This window comes from Zootoca vivipara, chromosome 3 (genome assembly GCF_965207765.1).
Source record: "Zootoca vivipara chromosome 3, rZooViv2.hap1.1, whole genome shotgun sequence".
NCBI classification, from domain to species: Eukaryota; Metazoa; Chordata; class Lepidosauria; order Squamata; family Lacertidae; genus Zootoca; species Zootoca vivipara.
Genome location: NC_142586.1, coordinates 29,089,521 through 29,102,623, shown reverse-complemented (window position 1 = coordinate 29,102,623; position 13,103 = coordinate 29,089,521). Strand labels below are relative to the sequence as shown.

Below are 13,103 nucleotides of genomic sequence, written 5' to 3'. Positions count from 1 at the left end.
GCTAGGTGAATTCACAGTGCAATCCTGTGCATGGTGTAAGTCCCGTTTAGTTCACGGGGACTTACTCCCAGGTAGGTGTTTACAGGATTGCGGCCTTGGAGGTTTAAAAATATTTTAAAATCCACATGATTTTTCTTCCCCTTGCTCTGAGTAGCGATTTGAAATAGTAAATGTTATAACTGATATGCCCAAGTGCGGAATTATTGCTATAAATATTTTCAGCAATTGTCAAGTCATCGCACGTACCTGTTTTTATTTATTTCAGAAATGGCAAACAGCTTCCCAACAAATAAGTATGGCCAAATACAACTTCCCTGCTCCGCTAGTGGAAAGTTTAGACAAGGGCTAGATAGCTCAGCTGGTTAGAGCATGGTGCTCACAATGCCAGGGTTGCGGGTTCGGTCCCTGTTTGTGGCTGCTGCATATTCCTCTGTTGCAGGGGCTTGGATCCTGCGGGACCCTTCCAACTCTATGATTGTTTGACCCCCGTGACTCCCGCTAGTGCAACAGAATTCCCCCTTCCCCCTTGTGCCTTCCTCAAATCCACCCTGGAGGGTAGAGAAAACCCCCAGAACAGCAAGGGGGCCCAAGAGAGGGGAGATTCCCTCCTATGGTCAAGGAGAAATCCTTGCGCTGATTGAACAATCCTAGGGCTGTCATATGTCCCAGACCGTACCTGGATTTTAAAGGCGCAATTGACGTACAGGGTGAATTAGTGAAAGGCGTCGCTTCGTCCTGGATCTTTAGGCAAGTCAATCGAAAAATTGCAGTTTGTAAAAAAACAAAAAAACAAAACGCACAACTCAACAATTTCGGTGGTTTCCTTAAGAAAATGTCAACAATTTTGGGGTCTTCCTGGTTTTTACTTTTTGAAATATGGCAACCCTAAACAATCCCCTTAGAGCTATATTGCAACCTGCCCATATTGTATACTACAATAGACATGGCAATCTTTTAAAAAAGAAACTTGCTGCGATTGCTCGTTGCTCAGAACAGAACTGGAGCATGTCAAACTCAAGATTCGATTCCTCTTGCTTGTGATAGGCTTTTGATCGTAGGTGGCTGCGAAATGGATGGAGAGGGATCTGGAACGTCCAAAGCAAGTAGCTGTGGTCTGTCGGCATGGAGAGTTCTTTCGGGATCCCCCTATTACAAGCCGGTTACGAGTTACGAAGATGATATCGGGACCGTGAGTAGTGCTGCTATCATCTCATAGCATCATTTGAGCATACTATTGGCCCTAAAGCTGCAGATCTCATGTTTATTCTTTACAAGAGCAACGGTTTCACACGTGTCGTCTTCCGTTTTAATATAAAGGCAGATCAGAAAATGCTCCCCCCCCCCCCCGTTCTAACATTTTCAGATGTTGGGAAAGCTGAAATGTATCATCAGCAAGCTCACAGGATGTTGCTGTTACTGCACTGGGAACTGAATTTCCGAATTCTTCCTCCTCCACCTATTTTTATCAAACATAACTTAGGGGAAAGAGCTAACCTTCAAATCCCACTCCCACCAGCAGTCTGCACAAGAGACTGGTTTCACTGAATGGCCCTATTACTTTTGTGTATTGGGCTACAGCCTTATACACACACATCTGGGAGTAAGCTCCAGTGAATACAAAGGGAATTTACTTCTCAGGAGGCATGCATAGAATTGTGCTGCTGGGAGAATTTCTGTTTCTGTTGCCCACCTTGCTCCTTCTGTGGCTGGGAAAAATGTACAACCCCCCCCTCCCAATTTATGTGGCATAAATGAAGTACACCTTGTGTACCCGATGGTCAAATGTGAAGCTGCGGTTTTTGCTGCCTTCCCAGTTCTTGACAACTGGTTGGTTAAAATGCTCTAGGCAACAAATACCCAGAACCCCTGTTCTAACTTATGTCATTCAGAATCTTTTTTAAAAAAATACTTTTTATTAAAGATTTCTTTTGCACCCAGTGCTACTTTTCTAGAAAAAGAGGTGCTGGACCCCTCACCACAAACACTTCCCTTGTTCTCTTATACTAATGGCAATGGCACCCGCCTGAGAATTGGTGGAACTGAGTTCTGGATGAAAAAAGACTCGTTTGCCCCTATTTTAGAGGCGTGTTACTGTATTATTTGTTGCTTCCGTGGTTTGCTTTAGCTTCTGACAAAGAAAACACTTGCACACACGTGTGTGTGTGTGTGATAAACACACACACATATACATACACGAGGTTAATTTGATATGGTTCCTTTTTTAACAGGCCAAGAGAAGGTCATTATTCAAGATTAGGGGTCTCAGCTTTTACAGCAGACAAGGAAGAGAACAGGTAACAGAGGATGTACATATATATCAATACCTTATGCTTTTGTGAGACACATGTCAAGGGCAACTTTTGCGTCAGGGGTGGCAGTTCTATGGCACTCGAGATTTTGTTGGGACTCCCAACTCCCAACCAGCATGGTCAGTGGCCAATATTTATTTGTCAATATGTGGTTTGTCTGTGGTGGTGACCTCTAAAACCTGCACCTCTACTTCTGTTTGTTCCATATCTGAGCACAACCTAATATTTCTGTTTCCAGCAGCCCGCAGTGGCAGAGGAAAGAAAGCTGTTTCCACCGATGGTCACATGCCTGGTTTGGTGGGGCTGCTGGATTGAAGACAACCGAGTCCTACTCAGAGTAGACTGGTTGAAATTAATGGCCGTGCCAAACTGAACTTCATTCATTTCAGTGGGTCTGCTCTGACTTAAAATTTAATTAAACATGGCCCATTCTCTCCAGATCCCCACACATTAATTGTAGGGGATTTCCTGGGAGCTTGTAATTACAGTACGTACATATAGTGGATGTAAATAACAGTAATAACAGATGATATTGTTGCCTATTGCCATTTTGCACAAGACCCACATTTTCAAAAGAATCGCAAATGGAAATGGCTATTGCCTCCCCATCCCCCATTTTGCCCCGTGATGGGGTGAGATCCCGTTGCTCGGTCCTTGCTCCTGCCAACATAGCAGTTCGAAAGCATGTCAAGTGCAAGTAGATAAATAGGTACCGCTCCGGCAGGGAGGTAAATGGCATTTCTGTGCGCTGCTCTGGTTCGCCTGAAGCGGCTTAGTCATGCTGGCCACATGACCTGGAAGCTGTCTGCAGACAATTGTGCCAACTCCCTCGGCCAGTAGAGTGAGATGAGCACCGCAACCCCAGAGTCGGCTGTGACTGGACCTAATGGTCAGGGGTACCTTTACCTTTACGTGTGAACTCAGGTACAGAAATTCCTGTGCGCATACCCAAAATGAAAAAAAAAAGTTGTTGAGGTTGGGTGAGTGAGTGCGGGAAATGATGGGAAAACGCAGCTCAGATGTGGATGGCAAAGCAGCAGAGTGGTAATTAATATAATGACTGAAAAATGGGAATGTGAAGAACATCACGTGCCAAATGTGTACATAGAAAAAAAAATGATCTGAAAGACTCACTTGTGATATAGCATCTCCTTCTGGAAGCACGTATCATAAGATGTGTGGTGACAATAGTCTCCTTTCTCCCCCAACTTGTTTGCCTGTGCGGTGGTAGCTGCTCATGGTGGCAGCTGCATTCCCTCCTGTGACCATCCAGAGTGAGGTCAATGCAATACAGGAAGCATTGCCCTTGCTCTGAATTGGCTGTGTGTTTCCCTCAGTGATGTCACAGTGTCAAATCTGATTGTATATTAGACAACATGATGTCATGACATCCTTCATTGCAGGGGCCTTCCTGATGCCTTTGGACTCCAGCTCCCATCAGCTCTGGCTAACTTGGCCAACGATCAAGAACGATGGGAGTTGTATTCTGCAGCACCACACATTTCTTTCTCTATTGGCTGTATTGTGTTGTGAGGAAGAAGCCTAGTGGAAAACGAAAAACAGCGCTGAAACAGCAGCCAAATGGGGCAGGGAATAGTGGGTGAATAGCTTCACTGTGTGCTGAAAATGTTTGCCTGAAAACATTTGGCACCGTGCTAAAACACCCTCAGTTTCTTACATTTGAGTCAGTTTAGTATTTTATATTCGAGAAATTCCCCTTCATGGATCAATGCCTTGTCGTGGCGAAGGGGCTTGAATAACTCAGAGAAGCTATGAGCTATGCCATGCAGGGCCACCCAAGTTGGACAGGTCATAGTGGAGAGTTTTGACTAAACGTGATCCACCTGGAGAAGGAACTGGCAAGCCACTCCAGTATCCCTGCCAAGAAAACTCCATGGACAAAGACAACAGGCATATAAAAGTTATGACGCTGGAAGATGAGCCCCTCAGGTCGGAAGGCGTCCAACATGCTACTGAGGAAGAGCGGAGGACAAGTACAAGTAGATTCAGAGCTGATGAAGCGGCTGGGCCAAAGCCGAAAGGACACTCAGTTGCGGATATGCCTGGAAGCGAAAGGAAAGTCCGATGCTGTAAAGAAAAATATTGCATAGGAACCTGGAATGTAAGAACCATGAGTGGAGGTAAGCTGGATGTGGTCAAAAATGAGATGACAAGAATAAATATCGACATCCTGGGCATCAGTGAACTAAAATGGAAGGGAATGGGCGAATTCAGTTCGGGTGACTATCATATCTACTACTGTGGGCAAGAATCCTGTAGCAGAAATGGAGTGGCCCTCATAGTCAACAAAAGAGTGGCAAAAGCTGTAATGGGATGCAATCTCAAAAATGACAGAATGATCTCGATACGAATCCAAGGCAGACCTTTTAACATCACAGTAATCCAAGTTTATGCACCAACTACCGGTGCTGAAGAAAGTGAAATTGACCAATTCTATGAAGACCTACAACAACTTCTAGAAATGACACCAAAGAAGGATGTTCTTCTCATTACAGGGGATTGGAATGCTAAAGTAGGGAATCAAGAGATAAAAGGAACAACTGGCAAGTTTGGCCTTGGAGTTCAAAATGAAGCAGGGCAAAGGCTAATAGAGTTCTGTCAAGAGAACAAGCTGGTCATCACAAACACTCTCTTCCAACAACACAAGAGACGACTCTACACATGGATATCACCAAATGGGCAGCATCGAAATCAGATTGATTATATTCTCTGCAGCCAAAGATGGAGAAGCTCTATACAGTCAGCAAAAACAAGACCTGGAGCTGACTGTAACTCAGATCATCAGCTTCTTATAGCAAAATTCCAGCTTAAACTGAAGAAAGTAGGAAAAACCACTGGGCCAGTAAGATACAATCTGAATCAAATCCCTTATGAATACACAGTGGAAGTGAGGAACAGGTTTAAGGATTTAGATTTGGTGGACAGAGTGCCTGAAGAACTATGGATGGAGGCTCGTAACATTATACAGGAGGCAGCAACGAAAACCATCCCAAGGAAAAGGAAATGCAAGAAAGCAAAATGGCTATCCAACGAGGCCTTACAAATAGCGGAGGAGAGGAGGCAAGCAAAATGCAAGGGAGATAGGGAAAGATACAGGAAACTGAATGCAGATTTCCAAAAAACAGCAAGGAGAGACAAGAGGGTCTTCTTAAATGAGCAATGCAAAGAAATAGAGGAAAACAATAGAATGGGGAAAACCAGAGATCTGTTCAAGAAAATTGGAGATATGAAAGGAACATTTTGTACAAAGATTACCATAATCAAGGACAAAAGTGGTAAGGACCTAACAGAAGCAGAAGACATCAAGAAGAGGTGGCAAGAATACACAGAGGAATTATACCAGAAAGATATGGAGGTCTCATACACCCCAGGTAGTGTGGTTGCTGACCTTGAGCCAGACATCTTGGAGAGTGAAGTCAAATGGGCCTTAGAAAGCATTGCTAATAACAAGGCCAGTGGAAGTGATGATATTCCAGCTGAACTATTTAAAATTTTAAAAGATGATGCTGTTAAGGTGCTACACCCAATATGCCAGCAAGTTTGGAAAACTCAGCAATGGCCAGAGGATTGGAGAAGATCAGTCTACATCCCAATTCCAAAGAAGGGCAGTGCCAAAGAATGCTCCAACTACCGCACAATTGCGCTCATTTCACACGCTAGCAAGGTTATGCTTAAAATTCTACAAGGCAGGCTTAGGCAGTATGTGGACCGAGAACTCCCAGAAGTGCAAGCTGGATTTCGAAAGGGCAGAGGAACCAGAGACCAAATAGCAAACATGCGCTGGATTATGGAGAAAGCTAGAGAGTTCCAGAAAAACGTCTACTTCTGCTTCATTGACTATGCAAAAGCCTTTGACTGTGTCGACCACAGCAAACTATGGCAAGTTCTTAAAGAAATGGGAGTGCCTGATCACCTCATCTGTCTCCTGAGAAATCTCTATGTGGGACAAGAAGCTACAGTTAGAACTGGATATGGAACAACTGATTGGTTCAAAATTGGGAAAGGAGTACGACAAGGTTGTATATTGTCTCCCTGCTTATTTAACTTATATGCAGAATTCATCATGCGAAAGGCTGGACTAGATGAATCCCAAGCCGGAATTAAGATTGCCGGAAGAAATATCAACAACCTCAGATATGCAGATGACACAACCTTGATGGCAGAAAGTGAGGAGGAATTAAAGAACCTTTTAATGAGGGTGAAAGAGGAGAGCGCAAAATATGGTCTGAAGCTCAACATCAAAAAAACCAAGATCATGGCCACTGGTCCCATCACCTCCTGGCAAATAGAAGGGGAAGAAATGGAGGCAGTGAGAGATTTTACTTTCTTGGGCTCCTTGATCACTGCAGATGGTGACAGCAGTCACGAAATTAAAAGACGCCTGCTTCTTGGGAGAAAAGCAATGACAAACCTAGACAGCATCTTAAAAAGCAGAGACATCACTTTGCCGACAAAGGTCCGTATAGTTAAAGCTATGGTTTTCCCAGTAGTGATGTATGGAAGTGAGAGCTGGACCATAAAGAAGGCTGATCGCCGAAGAATTGATGCTTTTGAATTATGGTGCTGGAGGAGACTCTTGAGAGTCCCATGGACTGCAAGAAGATCAAACCTATCCATTCTTAAGGAAATCAGCCCTGAGTGCTCCCTGGAAGGACAGATTGTGAAGCTGAGGCTCCAATACTTTGGCCACCTCATGAGAAGAGAAGAATCCTTGGAAAAGACCCTGATGTTGGGAAAGATTGAGGGCACTAGGAGAAGGGGACGACAGAGGACAAGATGGTTGGACAGTGTTCTCGAAGCTACGAACATGAGTTTGACCAAACTGCGGGAGGCAGTGCAAGACAGGAGTGCCTGGCGTGCTATGGTCCATGGGGTCACGAAGAGTCGGACACGACTAAACGACTAAACAACAACAATTCGAGAAATTAATGGCAGGAGTCCATTACTCTTTGGAATGATTCACTCATCGCTTTTCCATTTCTTACTCATAAATATGTTTGACAGCATTTGCAACTCCTTTATATTATTTTTAAAATGTCTCCTAGTCTAGTTTTTAAAATCATGTGGATCTTTCCCCCTCAGTATTTCATCAAAGTAGTTTCTAGCAATAAGAAGACATGACTTATCATTAAAAGCCACTGTGAGTTCTGATTGATTTATATTTTGCCCATTGTATGCATGACACAGATTTGACATGTTGCCCACAGACTTCTTTTTTCTTAGCCAACAACCTGACATTTCCCTGAATGTTCTGCTACTTCACGTCTATTCTGTCCTAGCTGATGGGTGATTGAATGGAACCTCCAAGAAACTGTATTTAGGATTCAAGTGCCACTCTATTATCCACTTAACTGCACTGCAGTTTATGATCCCCAAATTTGCCATCCTCAGTGGTGCTGTAGTCTAAACCACTGAGCCTAGGGCTTGACGATCGGAAGGTCGGTTGTTCAAATCCCCGCGACGGAGTGAGCTCCTGTTGCTCAGTCCCTGCTCCTGCCAGCCTTGCAGTTTGAAAGCACCTCAAAGTGCAAGTAGATAAATAGGTACTGCTCCGGCGGGAAGGTAAACGACGTTTCCGTGCGCTGCTGTGGTTCTCCAGAAGCGGCTTTGTCATGCTGGCCACACGACCCGGAAGCTGTATGCCTGCTCCCTCAGCCAGTAGAGTGAGATGAGCGCCACAACCCCAGAGTCGTCCGCGATTGGACCTAACGGTCAGGGGTACCTTTACCTTTACCCCCACTTGAGATGAGGGTTTGAGGATTTACTGCAGCATAGGCCAACTGACCCAGAAACTAGGCCTCTGAGCCAGAGATCCACCACAACCTATCACACTCACCCCAGCAGATCTGGGGTTAGGATTGCACCCTAAATCACTTCCAGCAAGCTGCATGGTCCCAATGACTCAAACATTACTTGCCCTGTGTGTGTGTCGGTTTTGACGGAAAAACTGTCTGCGGACATGCGTCAGCTCCCTCGGCCAATAAAGCGAGATGAGCGCCGCAACCCCAGAGTCTTTTGCGACTGGACTTAATTGTCAGGGGTCCTTTACCTTTACCTTTTTATATGTTTTGGACTACAACTCCCAGCATCCCAAACCATTGACCATGGTTTCGGGGAACCATGGTTTGTGGTCCAAAATATCTGGAGTGCATCAGGTTGGGAAAGGCTGGGCAACATCTTCAAGGCTGCAGTCCTTTACACCTGGGGAGTCTTAACACTTTTTGGCTCAAGGACTGCATTCAACCATGACCAACCCTTTGAGGACTCCCCCACCCCAAAATGGTGGGAACTTGGGATGTCAAATCAGGCCCTCAAACTAGGAGTTAGCCACACTTGTTTTACACACTTACCTGGAAGTAAAACCCATTCATAGAACTGCCCTACTAGTTTCAGGAATTGTGTCTCTTACTTGATGCTTCAACGTACCTGTTGTACAAATTTTAAGGAGCACTTCATGTTTTATAAGATCCGGGAGCTGTGCAAAGGGAAGCTACATTGGAAATGGGGGGGGGGGATGAGGCCTACGAGCTTAATGCTTCTTTGAAATGCCTTTGCTTTTAATCACTCATCAAAATCTTGCGCAGGATGGTGTTTTCAAGATGAGCCTTTCTCCAGATGGGACTCGCCTAGCAGCTATTCACTTTAGTGGAAAATTGACCATCTGGGGAATCCCTTCTCTAAGACAACAAGGAGAATGGGAGCAGAGCGACCAGGTATGTGATGATTAACAGTTTGTAAATACGGGAATCTATTTGATACATGAAAATTGTATGGCATTTCTTGTCACCTCCTTTTTTCTGCTTTTTAAATGGTGGTATTTATTTTTTTAGCATGTCCAAAATGCTAAAAGACATATATGCCTGTTTATATGCACAACATATTTGTTCATTATCAAGAAACGTTGTGCTTCTTAGCCATTGGAATGGTTATCCATATGGAAATCGAATCAATTGTAGACAATTCTACACATGCCTACTCGGGAATAAGACCCATTACTCACAGCTAAGAGTGTCTAGGATTCGCTTAAAGGATTCACTTGATCAATTAACTAAAATTTCTTTAATCGTGTAACATACCCACTACAGTTGCTATTTTTTATAATCGTCTATCTACGTTATGCAGCTGCCAGGGTCATTTGAGCTATGTGCTACAATGCGTAAAGATTAATATTGGCAAAAAATATTTGCAGCTGAGCTGAATTTACAGTCCAGTATATCTTACAAGATGGTAACATCATTAAACTTAAGATGATTGTATTCAAATCCGTTTGTTGTATACCTGGAAAGACAAAAGAGAGATCCACACAGGAATATAGACCAAGGTTCGAATCAGTATTATTTGCTTAATCACTTCTTCCCCAGAAACACTTCTTGGAGTACCAGAACATATGTTTCATTCATTGTTTTGATTCTTGATACTTCAGGGTTTATTGTCCCCCCCCCCCAAAAAAAACAATGCTCAGTTGTGTCCCATATACTCTATAACATTTTAAAATCGAAATAATTTAATCTGATATATAGAAATGTAGTTTTAATATCAACATGTGCGCACACACTGTTTGGCGGAAGTATTTTATGCCCCCTTGTGCTCAATTCAACACTGCTTCCCACTCTGTGTTTGTTTCTGTATGTGGGGTAAGATTTTTTAAAATGCTCGCTGTATATCTATCTTGTCATAGCAAGATAGACATTTGCAGTCATTAAAGCTTTGGAGCTGGTTCCCAATAATACACAGACTGCTGAATGCATACTGCAACTAAAAAAAGTTAGATGGCATCTTCTTGTGAAGTGACTAGGGTGGGTGGGAATCCTAACTGAAGTAAAAATGAAGTTCTATTTCATATCTAGCGTTGTTGTAATAGATGATTCAGCTACAGTAGAAATTTTGTTGGCAATGGTAGAAGCCTCCTTCATTGTATATAGTTATTGCATTGTACCAAAGTTTTGTTTGGTTGAAATTGTGGTTCAAGAACAAACAGTTTTGGGAATTGGAATTATAGGGACAGAGCTACCCAAAGTGTATAGAAATTTATTTTATACAGCGGCAAGAATGTTACTTGCCAAAAAATGGAATGAAGAAGAAGTCCCAGCGCAAGAAGAATTGATACAAAACCTTACAGAATATGCAGAAATGGCGAAACTTACTGGAAAAATAAGAAATCAAGATAACAAACTTTTAATAAAAGAATAGAAATGGTTTATTGAATATTTACAAAGTGTAAACAAATAAGAACATTGACAGGATTATTGTAATAACCTGCAGTTTTATAGGAGTATATATTTAAAGTAGATGAATAAATGAGTAAGTTGTTAATTTGGAATATGCAGAAAATATAAAAAAATAAATTTAAGGGACTGCAGAAAGAGGGGGAAGGAAGTCAAGTTTTGAAATGTTAAAATGATTGTAAAATTATTGAAATGTATAAAATTGAAAATCGTATGTATAAGAACAAGAACAGTTTGTGGAATCCAGGACTGACTATTTAAAGTAATAGAAGAATCCAGGCTTTTAACTTCCATGAAATTGGATCCCAATTCATATGTTAAACTTTGGTCATTTTTCTGACAGTGCGAATTGCTTGGGATCGGTTTAGGCTTATTGTACTTGGAAACTTTCATGTGTTTTAATTGTGCAGAAGTAATAATTTAAAAATGGGGCCTGATTGCCTTGCCAGCTTGAGTGATATTCCGTTCTGTCTTGCTCGCTTAACTCACCACTTGCTTCCATGGCGCCTTCTTAATGTTCAACCAATATAAGGAAAGTTTTCAAAAGGATGGCTCCACCTGTTCAGAAGTCATAAGACATTGCTTGCTGGTAGTGTTGTTTATAGTGTACATGAATATGTATAAAACTTAATTGGAGATTTTCTCCTCCTCCTTCTTTTAGCCGGGCTATGATGAAATCAAACCGGAATGGCGACTCTCTCTTGAGAAACGGAAGAAAATTAAAGGTTGGAGCCATAGTTTAGTTTCGTATATGTGTGTGTGAGAGAGGCCAAGACCTGAGTGAGCAGGAGGATGTTAATCCACCATTGTGTGTTCAAGTTATTGTAAGGGCTAACGTTATAATGCTGCCTTCCAAAATGCTAGAATAGCACATTTTAGGGACTCTGTCCATTCTGAGGAAGCAGTACTTAAGAATGTGTGAGTGATGGGCGCATCCCCTTTCTATTTCTTTCCATTTCCCTGAGCAATGTGTAAAATGTGTAGATATTCTTCACCCAGTTTGGAATCTGTGAGGAGCTGTCCATGGGGCCAGGCAGCCTGGAATTGGATCTCTGTACTGCTTGTGTTCTAGACCCAACACCTTTCCTTCAAAAGGATCAACAGATTTCATCATTCTTGCTAGGTTCTGCCCCAGCTGCATTTCCCCCCCTTTGCCCGCAACAGGGATCCCTGGAGGACAGCTCCAACAAGACAATTTACCCCCACCCCACCACCACAATACACATTCTGTCATTATCTTGATGGCTTCTCATTATGTGAAATTTTGTTTTGTGTATTTCTAAGATGAACTTGACTGTTACTTTTAGGCCGCGTTGGAAGGTTTTATATCTTGAAAAGTGGAGTGTAAATAATCTCAGAAATAGTGCAGTTTTGCGTATGTTGTTGTTGTTGTCTATTTACGATGCCAGTTTAATACACAATGTTTTGTTTACAAAGGGTGCCTTCAAGAGTGTACAAGTTGCTACCTTTTTGTGGAAGACCCCATTTCACTTCCAAACTGATATTAAGTGTCTCTCCTATTCTTCCTTTGCCTATGCAGAGTGGCTCATAGCAATTTAAATTTAGCCTCTTATAAATTAAGAACTCCTGTGTAATCATAAATCCTGCAAAATATATTAAAGGCAGAAACCAAAATAAAGTATAACCTTGAAATAAAAAAGCAGATCCTTAGCAGGGGAAAAAATATGCACCCATAAAAATGTGTTTTACCAGCCAGCAAAAGATGGATAGGCTATGTACATTCATCCTAGGGCAAAGTATTTGATAATATTGCTGCAGCTACTTGAAAGGCCCTGACACTTGTAACTAACAACCGGGCCTCCTCAGGCGAGACACAATAATAACAATAACAACAATAAGAATAAAATAAAATACAGCAACAATTTTATTACTTGTACCCTGCCCATCTGACTGGGTTGCCCCAGCCACTCTGGGCAGCTTCCAACATATATAAAAACATCATAAAACATAAAACTTTAAAAAGCTTCTCTCTACAGGGCTGCTTTCTGATGTCTTCTAAAGGTTATATAGTTACGCATCTCCTTCACAACTGATGGGAGAACGTTCCACAGGGTGGGGACCACTACCGAGAAGGCCCCTGCCTGGTTCCCTGTAACCTCACATCCCGCAGTGAGGGTACAGCCACTACGCTGGAGCTCAGTGTCCGGGCTGGACGATGGGGGTGGAGACTCTCCTTCAGGTCTTTCTGTGTATCTGAATGCCAATACCAAAAAAAATAATAATAAATTGGTTAATGTGAAAAACAATCTACCCTAAGATATTATGTCAGAGCTAGTCTTTAGGACCCAGAAAAAGGTGATTCTTCACACTGGCAAATATTTTTCAAGCGGCGTAATTCTGCAACATAACTACATAATAAGCAGCATAACAAAGTAGAAATCTCTAACTCAGCCCCTTTATGGATATTTCATTCCCTTTGGGAGAAGCCATATAGATTCTCCCTCCTCCCTTCCTCACTTGGTTGTGACACCTTTCCCAGATGGTTTCTGCTTGATATAGCTTCATCGAGATTCCATGAATAATGTTC

At 42.5% G+C, this 13,103-nt stretch overlaps 1 protein-coding gene across 2 annotated transcripts in view; it reads left to right on the top strand.

Annotated features, from left to right (window-relative positions):
* The window catches only part of NBAS (NBAS subunit of NRZ tethering complex), a 174,642-nt gene that overhangs the window by 22,627 nt on the left and 138,912 nt on the right, over positions 1 to 13,103 (top strand). For both annotated transcript variants that reach the window (XM_035109824.3, XM_035109823.3), the window contains exons 10-13: positions 1,045 to 1,189; positions 2,229 to 2,294; positions 8,915 to 9,043; positions 11,217 to 11,280. In XM_035109824.3, coding sequence (XP_034965715.3) covers positions 1,045 to 1,189; positions 2,229 to 2,294; positions 8,915 to 9,043; positions 11,217 to 11,280 — 404 coding nt within the window. The remainder of the gene's footprint in view (positions 1 to 1,044; positions 1,190 to 2,228; positions 2,295 to 8,914; positions 9,044 to 11,216; positions 11,281 to 13,103) is intronic.